The following is a 15315-nucleotide window of genomic DNA, read 5'->3' on the forward strand; positions in this document are numbered from 1 at the left end:
GCCAGCTAAGGAGCTGCTAAAGTTCCAGGTTAATTAGAATAATCTCAATCCTTCCAGCAGCTTGAGGTGCTGCCCTAGAGGTGATGGATATCCTCTCTCAGCAACAAGCCAATGTCCCAAAACAAACTCCCTCTGTCCTGAGTAGCTTGGCTTCTGTCCCTGCAAAGAGGAGTGGCACCACCTGCTACCCTCTCCTCTACTGGCTCTGCTTGTCTCGCCTCTCTCTTTACCCCTCTACCTCCGTTGCTCTTTGTCTCTGTCCCAGCATCACCCTCTCTTTTCCTCTTTCTCTATGTCTGCTCCTCTCCAGCTCCTTTTCTCTCTCACTCTTGTTTTCTCTGTCTGACATGTCTGTGTCTCTGCTCCCTATCTCTGTCTTTCTTTGTGTCTCTGTGTCCCTCTGGACACCAGTGCTCATTCTGTGTGTCCCAGTCTCCATCTGTCTCAGTTCTTCCAGTTCCCCCAGCTCCTGTTCCACTGTCTGGGGGTGCACACGAGGCTCCCCACCACAGTCTTTTCCATTACTCTTCCAGGGGCCAGCTCCCTAGCTTCAAGCCTGGGCTTTTGTTCACTTTGCCAGTTCCAGTTCGAACTGTCCCCTTTCCCAAACCTCAGCCACTCTGTCACTCTAGCACCACGTGGATTAGCATCCCTATGTCGGCCACAGGTGGGAACTGGGTGTCTCTTGCCATAAATAGGAGATCACAAAATTAAGAGCAAGAAAGAACAGAAGAGAGTCCAGAAATAAACTGACGGATTTATGGTCAGTTGATTTTAAACAAAAGTACCAAGAACACACAATGGGGATAGGACAGACTCTTCAATAAACAGTTTTACAACCAGTTATCCACATGGAAAAGAACAAAGTTAGGTCCCTAGCTCATATCATATACAAAGAATCAACTCAAAATGGATTAAAGACTTAAGATGTGAAACTGCAAAGCTACTAGAAGAAAATGTAGGGAGAATCTCCATGGCATTGTTCTGAGTTTTGTGTGTGTGTGTGTGTGTGTGTGTGACAGCACAAACAATAAAAAAAAAATAGACAAATGAGATTACATCAAACAAAAATGTTCTGCACAGCAAAGAAATCAGTGAACAGAGCAAAGAGAAAACCTAAAGAATGGGAAAAGACATTTGTAAACCACATACCTTATAAAGGGTCAATATCCAAAACATACAAGGAACTCAACTCAATAGCAAGCAAACAACCTGATTTTATAAATGACAAAGGATCTTAATAGGCATTTCTCAAAAGAAATCGTACAAGGGCCGGGGATTTAGCTCAGTGGTTCTGGCGCCTGCCGCTCAAGCACAAGGTCCCGAGTTCGATCCCCGGTACCAAAAAAAAAAAAAAAGAAATCGTACAAATGGCCAAAGGCTTGTGAAACAATACTCAGCATCACTAAATTATCAGAGAAATGTAAATTAAAACTATAATGAGGTATTACCTCATGACTTAGAATAGCTGTTATCAAACAGATGAAAGATAACAAGTGTTAGTGAGGACACGGAGAAAGGGGGAACCTTTGCATGCTGTTGGTGGTGATGTAAATTAGGACAAGCACTATGGAAAAGAGTATGGAGGTTCCTCAAAAATTTATGCCACTTTTTTTGGGGGGGGCACCAGGGATCGAACTCGGGTCCTTGCACCTGCGAGGCAGGAGGCAGAACCACTGAGCTAAATCCCGGCCCCTCAAAAATTTAAAAATAGCACATGATGCAGCAGTCCCACTACTGGGTATATATCCAAAGGAAATGGAATCGGGATGTTGAAGGGTTGTCTGCATCCCGTGCTCATTATAGCACTGTTCACAACAGCTAAGATGTGGAATCAACCTAAGTGTCCTCAGACTGAAGGAGGGAGCAAATGTCCAATGTATACACAATGGAATACTTTTCAGCCTTAAAGACAGAATGAAATCCTGCCATTTGAGACAACATCAATGGCACCAGAGGACACTGTTAAGTGAAATAATCCAGGTACAGGAAGATACCACAGGGGCTCAATTATATGGAATCTCAAAGAATTTAATCCATAGAAGCAAAGGGTAGAATGGTGGTTACCAGGAGCTGGGGACAGGGTTGCTGTTGATCAAGGTATAAGAAGTTCAGTTAGAAGAAATAAATTCAAGAGAACTATTGTAACAATGTTGTGACATAGTTAGTAACAATGCATTGTATTCTTAAAAACCATATGCAGTAGGGCCAGGGATTTAGCTCAGTGGTTCTGCCACCTGCCCGGCAAGCCCAAAGACCCAAGTTTGATCCCCAGTGTCAAAAAAAAAAACCCCAAAAAACAAAAACATATGCAGTAGATTTTAAGAGGTCTTACCACAAAAGTAAGTATGTGAGGTAATGTATATGTTAATCATCTTAATTAAGCCTTTCTATAATATACAGATATTTCAAAACATTACAGTGTGCATGATAAATATACTTTTTATTTATCAATTAAAAAGTGAATAAGCAGACTTTTAATAAATTGCGTGCAGGGCCGGGGAGTCAGCTCAGTGGCACTTCACCTGCCTCATAAACACAAGGTCCTAAGTTCCATCCCTGGTGGTGGTGGGGATTAAGTACAGGAAAAATACAACAAAGCAAAAACATTGGCTACTCAGTGCTTTCCCTTTGTTAAAATTTGCTTGTTTAAATACAAGTATTGAAGTTTTTGTTTTGGGGTCGGGGATTTAGGTCAAAGGTTCCACCCCCTGCCTGGAAAGCACAAGGTCCCGAGTTCCTGGTACCAAAAAAAACAATCTATGACGTTTTTGTTTTTGTTTACTTTTTTGGTTTGGGGTTGCTTTTTTTTTTTTGGTACCGGGGATTGAACTCGGGTCCTTGCGCTTGCACAGTAGGCGACGAAACCACTGAGCTAAATCCCCGGCCCCGGGGTTGCTTTTTTGTTGTTGTTGGTACTGGGGATTGAATTCAGGACCTTGTGCATGCTACATAAGTGCTCCACCATTGAGCCACACCCCTGGCCATTTTTTAAATAAATAAATTTATAAACAAACAGTAGGAAATCAATAGTCCAGGTGGTGGGTGGAATGGCCCAAAATCATGACATATGAATAACTGAACTCAATTCTGCTTTCGTCCTCGTGCCCTCCCAGTGTGGTGCTAGAACCCAGGGCCTCATGATGCTAGGTAAGTAGTTGACACTGAGCCAGACGCCCTCCCCTGCTCTTCTCCTTTCCACTGTCACTTTGTATGGGACTCTTTCCTGCACCCCTCACCTCTGATGTCCCTCTGGGTCGCCCCAGCCTGTCTGCCCCTGACCATGCCCTTTGGTCTTCAGGTGGCTTTTCTGCAATGTCTTTCCCTGTCTTATCCTGGGCGACTCACTTTCACCCGACTCCCAGTTCTGACCCCTCAGGAGAGTGGAAGGGCCCTGGAGGAGGAGGCGACTGCTGTTTCTGGGCCAAGCCAGCCAGGACTCCAGCTCCCAGAGCCCATCTGCATGCTGGCTGAGCCCTCTGCACCCCGCCAGACTGCCCCTGTCCACCGCCCAGCAGGAAAGGCAGCCCTGGCAAGGTTGCAGCAGCCCCTGTAGAGGCAGTGAAGAGGGAAAACCAGCAGAGCAGCGTGCCCTGAGAGAGTTAAAGGTGCGCCCGGCTGCAGGGCCAGGTGGGTGGGGAGGCCACCTTTGGGGAGTTGGGGGCCCCAAGCCCTTAAAACTCAGTTCTCCCTTTAATTATAAGAGAGGCCCCCTGGCTCGCCATGATACTACTTACATCATCTTCCAAGAACAAAAAAGTTGATTGCTTTTGAAGACTCCTAGCTCAAGGCATCCACCAGGTCCCTTCTGGGGCACCCTGATCCCTCACTTTGTTGCCTAATCCCACCCACCCTTGGCCATTTCTCCAGGTTCAAAACCTGCCAGGAGAAGCCACCGACAAAGTGGGGCCTCAGGAAGGCCCAGTGCCTTTGGCCAGGTCCTGTGGCAACCAAGAGAAACCAGTGATATGCTGCTCAGGGGGATCGCTGGGGCCCATCTCAGGAGCATCCTTTTGGTACCCTGAATTCAGCCGCCGTGGCAGCATTTACCCCACAGAAATCAACAAATCCTACACATTAGGACTTTCTTTTTGTTGTTGTTTTTCCTGAGAACTCGTTGCTAAACATTTAGCAGCACAGCACTAGTCAAAGGAACCACCCCGTGACAAGTGGGCCCATCTGGGTTACTCCTGAAACCCAGAAATCACAAAACAAACCCCAAGGGGCTGGGACGGAAAGAATCCATTACCGCATCTGGATATGAACTCTTTGAGCTATCTGTCTCATCCGTTCTTGGCAAGATTTTAGCAAATCTACTTCCTGAAATGAAAAACATCAGAAAGAGAGGACATGGGTCAAAAGCTCACAGGTCAGAACCTTCATCCCTGCCTCCCACTGCCCACCCTTGACCTCCACCCGGTGAAAGGCCAGGGTTGGGTTCCTGTCTCAGTCCACAAATTGCAGGGCAACACAGCTAAGTGTCAATTGTGGAGTCATTTCTCTTTATACACTTACAGATTAAAAGAAAATTCAGCACCTACTATGTGCCAAATATCTATATATAGATATATCTATCTATATATCTCACAAAATATATACGTATTCATTAAATTGAACAGTGCATACAAAGTGGTATGGTAGATGGCTTTTATTATTGGTGGTGGTATCATTATTATGCCCATTTTGGAAATGACAAAACTGAAGGTTAGATAACTCCATTTCTCCCTGTTCTTCACTGGCCCCCCACCCCGATCTCCACCATGTTTTCTGAACCCTAACTTCCCAATGGGAACCTCAGGACCTTTCTGACCAGCTGGCCCTTCCTGCCTTCCTCTCAGGGGACAGGGCAGGCCCAGGAGACACCTTACCCGGATAAGGTTCTTTTCCACATTGTCATGGACCAGGTCTATCCCGATCCTTTTCTCCCGATGGTACAGACACTCCAGGGCCACCTGTAGGAAGCAGTGCCAGAATGTACGCTCTCCCTGCAGCTGTCTCTGGGACCTGGGTGCAGGTGGCTCAAGTCTACCTTTGCCATAATCTGTCCTTTCCTCTGGCTGCTTCATGTGGCCTCATCTCTGCACTTTTGTTGAGCTTCTGCCTCCCCTACACCCTTGGCGGGGGCTGTGAGATGCACTGGCCAATGCACTGGGAGATGCAGGCCATATGCAGAAGCAGGATAAGGCACTGTCCTGGGAACCAGTTATGACTGGAGTGGAGACTAACACTCCTTCCTATAATCTCCATAAACCGCCCAAGCCTTCTCAAATTATAACAATAAATAGAGCAAACCTCCAATGTCATTTCAGGTGAGAGTACCAGCTGCTGTCCCCCACACTGGCTGTCTCCTGGGTTCAAATCCAGGCTTAGCCATCTCCTATTGTGTGCATGTGGGCCTCTCACTTAACCTCTCTGACCCTTAGTTTCCTCATCTGCAGATGGATGCAAACTTGGTGCGTGTCTCTCAGATTCAATGTGCAGACTGTGTCATCTTGATAAGTGCAAAGCCCCCAGAACAGTCCAAAAGTCTTCAAAATGAATATATGTGGAAGTTCCTCTTTGGAGATCTCTGGATGGTGGGGGAGCTTTGGAAAGTGGTCAGAGCGCAATGAGACCCAGGCAAGCTGGCCTTCCAACTCCGTTACGGACCTCAGCTGAGCAGAAGAGGAGACTTGAGAAAGGCCTGCTCTGCTAGCAACAGAATGGTAATTGGCCACCAGCCTGTGACGTCACAAAGAGCAAGGGGCAGGAGGCAACCTGGGATGTCAGGCAGCAAATGCACCTGGGACCCTGGAAAGGCGAGGGATTCACTGACTGGCTCTCCAAGAGCCTGGGAGCCCTTCCTCGGAGTCGTGCTTGAGGGCAGTGCTGGGGATACACCGTGAAGCAGACAGACAGGGTCCCTGCTCTCATGCAGCCTGCGTTCCAACAGAGGAAACACGACCATTTCTGTGAAAAGGGCTGCAGTGAAAATAATCATGATTCTGTATGTAGGCAGGAAGTAACTGGCAGGGTGGTCAGGGAGGACTTCTCTAGGAGGAAACAGACCAAGACTTGAATCATAAGCAGCAGAGGTGCAAGAGGTGTGTGGGAATAAGGAGCAGGAAGGGGAAGCACAGGTGGGAAGGCCCTGAGGTCAGTGGAGGAACCGCAGAAAGCCTCGGAGAGTGGAGTGGGGAAAGTGAGGCCAGAGCAATAGCACAGGCGGAGTTACAGGGGTGGGACAGAGGAATTCACAAATTAAGTTGTTATATTTGGGAAGCCATTGAGGGAGCCAGCGAGGGTATGTCAAGATCTAGTTTGATGTTTAAAATCACCCCTGCTGCTGGGGGCGGGTTGGAGGGAGGAGAGGCTGGGAGCCTGGGGAAGAGGTGGTCACCACTGTCCAGTGAGAGGCACCTAGACAGAGGAGTAAGACTAGGAGAGGAGAGAAGTGGGTGGAACTGAGGCATCTCCGGCCGCTGTGCCACCATGTGGCTGATCAAAGGAGGCCACATGTGATCAGGCAGAGCTGGGCTTTCCAGGCACTCTGGGGAGTCAGAGTGGGAAGGGAGAACAGTCCACTTAGGTGCTACTGCTGCAAGGTTCTGAGAAGCTGCCCTGCCCCTTCCCCTGCCAAGGGACACTGAGGGGGCGAGGAAAGCTGGGGACTCCCTCCCCCAGGGAGTCTGGGAATCCCACAGTGATGGGAACCGAGGCCGTGTCTCCCACTCTCCTACTGGACTCTCCACACAGCATGGAGCAGCAGCAGCTGGAGGAGGCTTCCAGGCAGGAGGTCTTGAGTCCCCCACACACTCCAGGGACGACAGAACCTTCTCCCATATGGCCAAGATTAGTTTTCACAGGACGAGGCAGATGTGGCTGGTTTCCTATCCAATGTCCATTTGACTCCTTCCACAACTTTCTCCAGGTTTCAGAGAAAAACATTTGCTTACCCAAACCTCTCTGCAGCCAGGGAGCCCCTGTGAGTTCTTGCAAATGAACTAAAAAGGGAAACACAGGCTGGGCCTTCTGGAAAAATAGATATTCTCTGATATCCAGAGACAGACACAGTTGACACTGCTTGCCCTATGCCCTACCCCACTTCCTGCCTCGAATGAGAATAGGGAAATGCTCCTTGCCTGCTGGCACTTGTAATATGAAATATGAAACCTCCTTGTAAGCAGTAGGACAAAAGCCACAGGCTATGGATGCCAGAATGGAAAGATAGGAGCCTGGTCCCTCTGGGCATCAAGTTGAGGATGCAGCAGCCTCATCTGCCTCTGTCTGGAATTCTTATTATGATGGAAAAATAAATTCCTGTGTGGCTAAGCCACAGTCATCGTGTATCTGTTACATGCAGCCAAAAGCAATTCTAACTGATCCCAGCATGAGTAGAACCTGGGACACCAAGGAAGTCTCAAAAGAAAAATCTTAGAAGGCTGCAGAAGTAGCTCAGTGTGAAGGTTCAGGGTTCAATCCACAGTACTGAGGGACCAAAAAAAAAAAGAATGTCTACATGAAGTCTAACAAATGTTTGTTGTCCCCTAGACTTGGGAGCACATTCAAAACATTGGTGTAGACTGTCCATCAGCACCACAACACGGTTACTGAGGACCCACATAGACAAACAGGTGCAGTGAGCAGAATATCAGTCCTGAATATGTCAGTGATAAAACAGACAAAAGCCTCTGCCCCAGTGAGTCTATATTTGAGCAAAGGTAGAAAAAACAATTTATAAATAAGCTAGAGTATGTTAGAAGATGGCAAGTGTTACAGAGAAAAATAAAGCAGTTATTTTAAGTATGTCTTCTAAGGACTATAACACATGTGCACAGGCATGTGCATAGTGTCTGGTTGCAACCCCTAACCAAAGGACAGACAAGTTGGATTCAATCTGGGAAGCCCTCACTTGAGATCCTGAGTCGACTAAGATTACACTTTTACCTTAAACATCTGACCATACAGCACGATGCAGCTCAGAGACCTGTAGTGTGCCTGTCACCTTGATCTTTAATCATGTCACAGCCAGGACACAGGCACTGACCTTCAGGGGACAATTCACCTCCTCAGCCGCACACTCCAGCCGCCTCTTGATGGTCTCCAGGCTGCGGTTCTCAGCTAGCAGCTGATCCAGCTCGTAGCATAACTCAGACTTCCAGAAGCTGATGTCCAACAGCCTCTGGCCCAGGTTCCAGGAGGTTCCCTCTTGCATCTGGCGTGTCAGCTGCTCCTTGTCCTGCATGAGCTGCATGGAATCACCTGTCAGGCGGTTGGCCCATAGCCGTGAGGCCTCGGCCGCACGGATCTGTAGCTGGTTGGACTGGTGCCAGTCATGGGGGCTGTAGCGACAGAAGAGCGCAGAGCGGAGTGTGGGCAGGACAGTGGGTGGATGCAGAGCGCCGCTGCGACACTCATTGGGACAGGTCTGGGCCGTGGAAATCTTGTAGAAGAGGCCGGGTCTCCATGAGTTGAGGTAGCGGTACCCAGGCAGGTGATAGGGCTGGTAGCACTCCTGGATCACAGGAGTCTGCACAGCAGAGGTCCTCTGGGTTGAGTCACAGCCTTTCTTGGGGCCACAGTAACTGGCAGTCTGAGTAGTTCCAAGAAACTCCATCTTTCCTCATCAGCCCTACCAGAGCAAAACTCTGCCCAGGGGGCAAGGGCATCACCAGGAAAGGGGCCAGGGCTTCTCTCAGGGACAGGCAGGACCTCTGTGACTCAGCATGGTGTCACAAAGGCTGGGGAGAAGGACTTCGAGCCAGGCCCTCACTCACTTTCAGGCCAACTGGGGTCATATTGTCCAAACTGAAACAAAGACAAAAAGTGAACTTGAGTGTCACAGGCTGCAGATTTGGGGATGCAGGAAGTGACACCGTATCTGTCCATCCCTTTGTAATGACAAACTCTGTCATTCGGGACCTAACTGGCCCAGTGGGAGAAAATTCAATGAAGTTCGTTCTAGTAAACTTAAGCAGCTCAGGGTCAGTTTGGTCAAAGTTGGTTTGTTTCTTTCTTGGCTCCCAAGATGGTGTCCGAATGGTTCCCACCCCCACCCCCCACTATGGAATACTACTCAGTAGTAGTGTTCACAGCATCGTGAATGAATCTCAAACATCTCAGGCAAAATGGAAGTAGCAAGGCACAAGAGGCTACCTCTTCTGTGATTCCATTTACTTGACAGTCCAGAAAAGACAAGTCCATATGGACAGAAGTTTGGTCTGTGGTTGTGGGGAGCAGAGCAGGGGTAGAAGGAGCCCAGCATTAGCTGCTGGGGAAGGGGAGTGCTGGGAACCATTCTACATAATTTGGGGGGGGGGATCATCTCACAATTAAATTATGATTAGGGCTGTCTGAGTTCTAGTCTTTTTTGGGGGTGGTACCAAGAATCAAACTCAGGACCTTGCACTCAGCAGGCAGGTATGGTGCCACTGAGCTAAATCCCTGGCCCAGGCTTAGTCTTTTTGTCTGTGGGCCAGCTATGGCATGTGGAAACATAACTCCGTTTTGCCTCTGGTCACAGCTAAGGCCTCAATGGTCGGTGATGCTGTGATGCTCAAGAGCAAAGTTGCATCAGCTGAAGACATCCTGCTTCTATGAGAGAAAAGTAATACAAATAGAGAAAGGTTTCACCTGGGGAGGGACAAATTCCTTATCAGCTTAACTCATCCCACCTACTGTTGTAAGAACATTTTGCTCAGCTCACCGTCCTAATAAACATAAGCTCCTCATCAGCATAAGACCCTCATTGTCATAGGATTACTGCTATCCTCTGAGTCATCTGATATATCCTCGATTATGAGATCCTCATCAATTTAGATTATCACCACCCACTGAGTCCTCTGATACTCCCTGTGAACACAATAAATAGTGGCAAGCTCTCGGAGTGTCTTTGTCTTTGCCTGCTCTGAGGCCCTGACCTCCTAGCCCTCTGTATACTTGGAAATTACGCAAGTCCCTATTGTCTTTTTTCTTTAGCCCTCGTCATCCCCCTTTCTAGGCAGTTGGAGGATTGATCGCCCTCCGACAGGGGAGGAATCTTAGACCAGTCCAAAGAGGGGCCAAAGAATGCCCCATTGTGACTCCCACGGTGGACGGCTCTCTGTAGGCCGGAAGTGTCCAGGCCTTGCTCACCTGGGCTCCAGGTCACTTGCTTGAAGGACCTGGAGAGCTATGTTGGAACAGACCACACTGGAAGTCTGTCCCCACAAAGGGAAAGTGAGACAGCAGAGGAGCTAACTCATCTCCCTGTTGGCCATTCAGGAATCTGGTTTACCTTGCAAGCACAAGGTCCTGAGTTCAATCCCCAGTACCAGGGGATGGGGGGGTGGGGTTGGGGGGGAGGAATCTGGTTTGACCTAAACAAGGTGGGGCTCCTTAGAGAAATGAATTAATTCAAAAGTTTTGATGTCTGACTTTGCACATACTGCATATTTCTGACAAGCTATTATACATGTATATGCATATTTGTGTTTGCTTTTTTTTGCCTGCTGTAATTTGAGCCACAGTCAAATAGCAAAGTAGAGTGCAACCTGAGAGGAGTAGTATTTTTACTTGGAAAATGATTATTTTAGTTCTTACATGAAATCTTTGAATTCAAACAATATCCTCAAAATTGAAATGCATGTTCTTTTAATTTTCAAAGCTAGATATCTAATCTAAAACATAATTATTACTGAAAATAGTGTTGCATAGAAGAGGATGTTTTACGTATTTTGTTTGCTTTTTTTTTTTTCCTCCATTAAGATTATTGGTACATTTTAGGTATAAAATACAGTTACATACATCATTGGGATCTTGTACCATCACACGAGTATCTTGGTTCTTATTTTTTTCCCCTTCCCCTGCCCTCCCTTCACCCCCTCTACCCTTCCCGATTTGCAAAGACTTTGTTTCCATTTTTTTCCTTTTCTCATATTTTTTCTTTTCCCTTCCTTCCTTTCCCCTACCCCTCCCAATTCCCCTGCTCCTTTACACCTTTACTTCCTATTACACAGTATCAATTATACATTTTTAAAATTACAATATTAAGATCTAGGAGACATTACCACAGATTTTACAGAATTTAAAAGGATACAGAAAGCATATTTCAAAAATCTGTTTTGAAATAAATTTGACAACTTCTAAGAAGTACCTTGGAAGACAAATTAGTGAAACTAACTCTGGAGGAAATATAAAATTTGAATAGCACCTGTTAAAGAAAGTATATTCCTAGCTTGAAAACCTACCTATATGACAACAACAGGCTCATATACATTTTAACTGATAAATTATATCAAACATTTAAAGCAGGAAAAAAAAAAGGAACACTTCTCCCCTCATTTTAGGAAATCAACATTGTGCTAATACTAAAACTGGATAAAGATAATAGAAGAAAACAGTATGAACATAGATAGAAATTTGTTTAACAAAACAAATTATTAGAAGTCATATCTGGCAGTATGTAGAAAGTGGTTTTGTTATAGGGATGGCAGTGTTGGTTCAGCATTGGAAGATCCACCCCCAAAAGTCATCATTTTAACAGAGGAAAGGAGAAAGCCATATGATCCTGTCACTAGTTGGAGAAAAAGTATTGGACTGAATTCTACAGCTGTTCATGGTAAAAGCTATCAGGAGACTAGAAATAGAACAGAAACTTCTCAACAGATTACAGACAGGTACTCCATATTTCCAGCAAAAACGTCTTATATGAATGGAGAAAATACAATGCTTTCCCCCTAAGGTGGGGAACAAGGACAGATATGCCTACTCTTCACCTGTCCATTAAACTTTGAAACATAGGCCTAAACCAAAATAGTCTGGCAATAAAATAACACAATTAGGATAGGATTGGCAAGGTAGAAGCAAAATCTATATATATAGATGAAACGATCATCTACAGAGAAAATACTAAGAAATCTCTAGGAGCCCCTAGAACTTGTATTTGAATTTAGTAGGATTAGAAAACACAAGGTATATATAAAAATTCAGGTCTATGTATACTTGCTATAAATGAAGAATTGGATATTGAAATTAAAAAGTTATATAGGAGTACAAAGGATCTAGAAAAGTGAAAAGAAAAATAAAAATTAACAGTGTTGGAAGACATTTAGTACCTAATTTTAAGACATCTTCTAAAGCTACAATAATCAAGGCATTGTTGGTGTAAGGAAAGACATATAAATCACTGGAATAAAAGAGAATCTAGAAATAGAACCACACATATATGGTCCACTGAGTTTTGAAAGATTATTTAACATTAACATTTTATAGAATATAAACTCAATTCAAGAGCCAAGGAAAAGATAGTGTTTTCAGCAAACAGCACTAGAACACCTGGTATCCATATTAAAAAAAATTAACCTCAACCCTTTATTTCCATACATAAAAATAACTTGAAGGGATCTATGAACCTAAATATGAAAAACTAAAACTATAAAACTTGAAGAAGAAATTATAAAGGAAAATGTTTATGAATTTGGGGTAGGCAAGAACTTCCTAGGATACAAAAAACATGATGTATAAAAAAAATTGATAAATGAGATTCCATCAAAATTTAGAACTTTAAATGACATCCTTAAAATGAAAAGTAGTCCTTAAACAGACCATATTTACAATGCATATAACCTATGCCCAGAATATATAAAGAACTCTTACAGCTTATTAATAGACAACCCAATTAAAAAGTAGACATAAGATGATAAATAACCAGTACAGCACAAGGAAAGGTGTGCAACACTAGAATCAGAAAAACACTAATCAGTACAATAACAAGATTGAATTATACCCTCATTAGGGAGATGAAGTTAAAAGTTTTAAAAGTCTTGTCATGACTTTTTTTTTTTGGATTCTCCCTTTGTGTTTAATTTGTCACGCCCAATGGATTCATTCTGCTGGGCTTCCTGGGCTTGTGATCCTCATTGTCTCTTCCTAGGATTTTGTCTAAAATTTTTTGGAGTGCCGGTTTGGTATTCATGAAGTTCCTAAGGTTCTCTTTATCATGAAAGTATCTTATTTCTCCATCAATTTTGAAAGATAGTTTTTCAGGGTACATCAATCTGGGTTGGAGGCTGTTTTCCTTTAGGGCTTGAAATACATCACTCCAAGCTCTTCTTGCCTTGAGGGTTTGCATTGAGAAGTCTGCTGTGATTCTGAAGGGCTTTCCTTTCTATGTTATTCATTTCTTTTCTCTCATTGCTTGTAGAATTTTGTTCTTCTATTGGGTTTCTGGAATCTTAACTATAATATGCCTATGTGTAGATTTTTTTTGATCAAAGCTAGTTGGAGTCCTATATGCCTCACTTATCTGTCCGTCAAGTTCTTTTCCCCTGCTTGGCAAGTTTTCTGCCATCACTTCTGTGAAGTTTTTTTTTTATGTCATCTGCACTCTCTCTTGTTTCTTCATTGACTCCAATCAGTCTTATGTTATTCTTCTTTGCATCGTCTAGCAGCTGCTGGATTGCTTTGTCATGGTCCCTTACAATTTTAAAGCAATTTTTCTTTTCCTGGTCACTAATTGCAATCTTACCTTCTATATCTGAAATTCTATCCTCACATTGGTTCATTCTGCTGTGTAGACTTTCAATGGAGTTTTTAATCTCCTGGAAATCTGTTTGCATCTGTTTTATGGATTCCATTTGTTTCCTATGTTGGGATTCCCTCGTGTTCCTCAGATTCTCTATTTTTTTTATCTGTGCCCTCTCTAGATTTATTAATCATGTCTTGCTCTTTGGGCACAATCTTTGCTGTTATCTGAGAAATTATTTCTAATTTCATTTTTTCCAGATCCTCTTTTGTTGCCAGTTCAGGGAGTCCATGTGGTTGAGTATCAGACTATTACATCTCTTTTCCCTTTGGGGTTGCTGTAGGTGATCTGGAAGTCTGTTTTTGAGGCTTGTTTACATGTCTTCTCATTTCCATGTGGGGGGAGTTGCTGCTGGCACCTGCGTGGCTCACCTCCTCTGCCCTAGGAGTGGTGGAATGGTGACGGGGAGCCTCCTCCTGGGTGCTGGGATTGGCTCACCTCCTCTGCCCTTGGAGCAGTGTAATGGTGACTGGGGAGCCTCCTCCTGGGTGCTGGGATTGGCTCACCTCCTCTGTCCTAGGAGCGGTCTTTTTTTGCTTTTTTGACGCAGGGTCTCACTTTGTGGTTCAAGCTGCTTGGAACTCATTATGTAGTCCAGTCCAGACTAGAACTTATGGCAATCATCCTGACTCAGCTTCCCAAATGTTAGGATCACTGGTGTGCACCACCATGCCTAGCTAGTAGGGTGTTAAAAAAAATCCCTGCTGCTGCTGGAGACCCCTGACACATCACCAGAAGACTGTTTTCTATCTCTCTTAAACCACAAGGCTGAAAAACTCCTCTTTCAGAAATACCACATGGCTGAAGAATCCCCATCTTCGTGGGAGATGTAAGAGGGAGCCCTTCATGTCTCCAGGAGTGCAATTCCTGATCCTCCCTCCCTACTCTGACACCCACCCTTTGGAGACTCCATGTCAATTTTCTTGGGACCTACTTCCCTTCAGTCTGCCTGGAACCTGCATGGGTCTGTCTGGGCTCCCTGGGTTGTAAAGAGTGGCTCCAGGTCTGTGAATTTAAAGGGAAAGCCACCTTTGTGCAGGAAGAAAGGCCTCAAGGCTGCCGCCAGGTGATGGCCAAAGCAGCCCCGCTGTTGGTGGTAGATTTCTGCAGTGACAGTGGAAATGTGCTGTTCTGCATGCCTGATTTGGTAGCTGTGAACCACATGTGGCTACAGAATACTTGAAATATGGCTCGTCAGTAGAATAACAGTTATAAGTTCATTTAATTTTAATATTTAAGTTTAAATAGCTTCGTGTGGCCAGAGGGTATTGTACTGTATTGGGCAGTGCCGGGCTGGGAACGCCATGGGTGCTGATGGGGAAGGATCTTGCAGTTTGATGGCTGGTGAGAGGCCAGAGGGAGTGGCAGGGGCCTGACATGTACCATGTGGGTGCAATTAGAGTGACAGTCACACAACTTTGCAGAGCCCTGAGTAGTGCTGAAAGAACCCAGGCCAGGGTAGTGCTGGTCGCTTCTAGGCAAGGGAGCTAGGATGCAGCAGGGGAACCTTCTGAGTGTGCACTTTTGTACATTCTGTATCTGAAACCACGACAATGGATCACCACCTCCAACACTGCTCAGCTTACAAGCATTGCTGCGTGGCTACAGGGGAAGCGGCAGAGTGCCAAGTGGTAGTGTGTCCTTGTCCTCTCGACACAAGTAACATCACTGAGGTCACTGGGGGTCAGGGATGGGCCAGCAGCGTGCATGTGTGTGCGTGTGAGAGAATGAGGTATGGCTGTGTGTAAAGGAATGCGGGGCAGAGAATGTCT

At 45.4% G+C, this 15315-nt stretch overlaps 1 protein-coding gene across 1 annotated transcript in view; it reads right to left on the minus strand.

Moving 5' to 3' along the window:
- Tekt5 (tektin 5) overlaps window positions 1-15315 on the minus strand; it is a 63267-nt gene that overhangs the window by 40580 nt on the left and 7372 nt on the right. The window contains 3 exon segments of the mRNA XM_021244289.2: window positions 4250-4320; window positions 4869-4952; window positions 8027-8787. Of these exon segments, the coding sequence (XP_021099948.1) occupies window positions 4250-4320; window positions 4869-4952; window positions 8027-8596 (725 nt within the window). The 5' untranslated portion in view covers window positions 8597-8787.

The sequence above is a fragment of the Heterocephalus glaber genome, unplaced genomic scaffold (assembly GCF_053883595.1).
Source record: "Heterocephalus glaber isolate CG9 unplaced genomic scaffold, H.glaber_assembly_v1.0 deba00001781, whole genome shotgun sequence".
NCBI lineage: Eukaryota > Metazoa > Chordata > Mammalia > Rodentia > Bathyergidae > Heterocephalus > Heterocephalus glaber.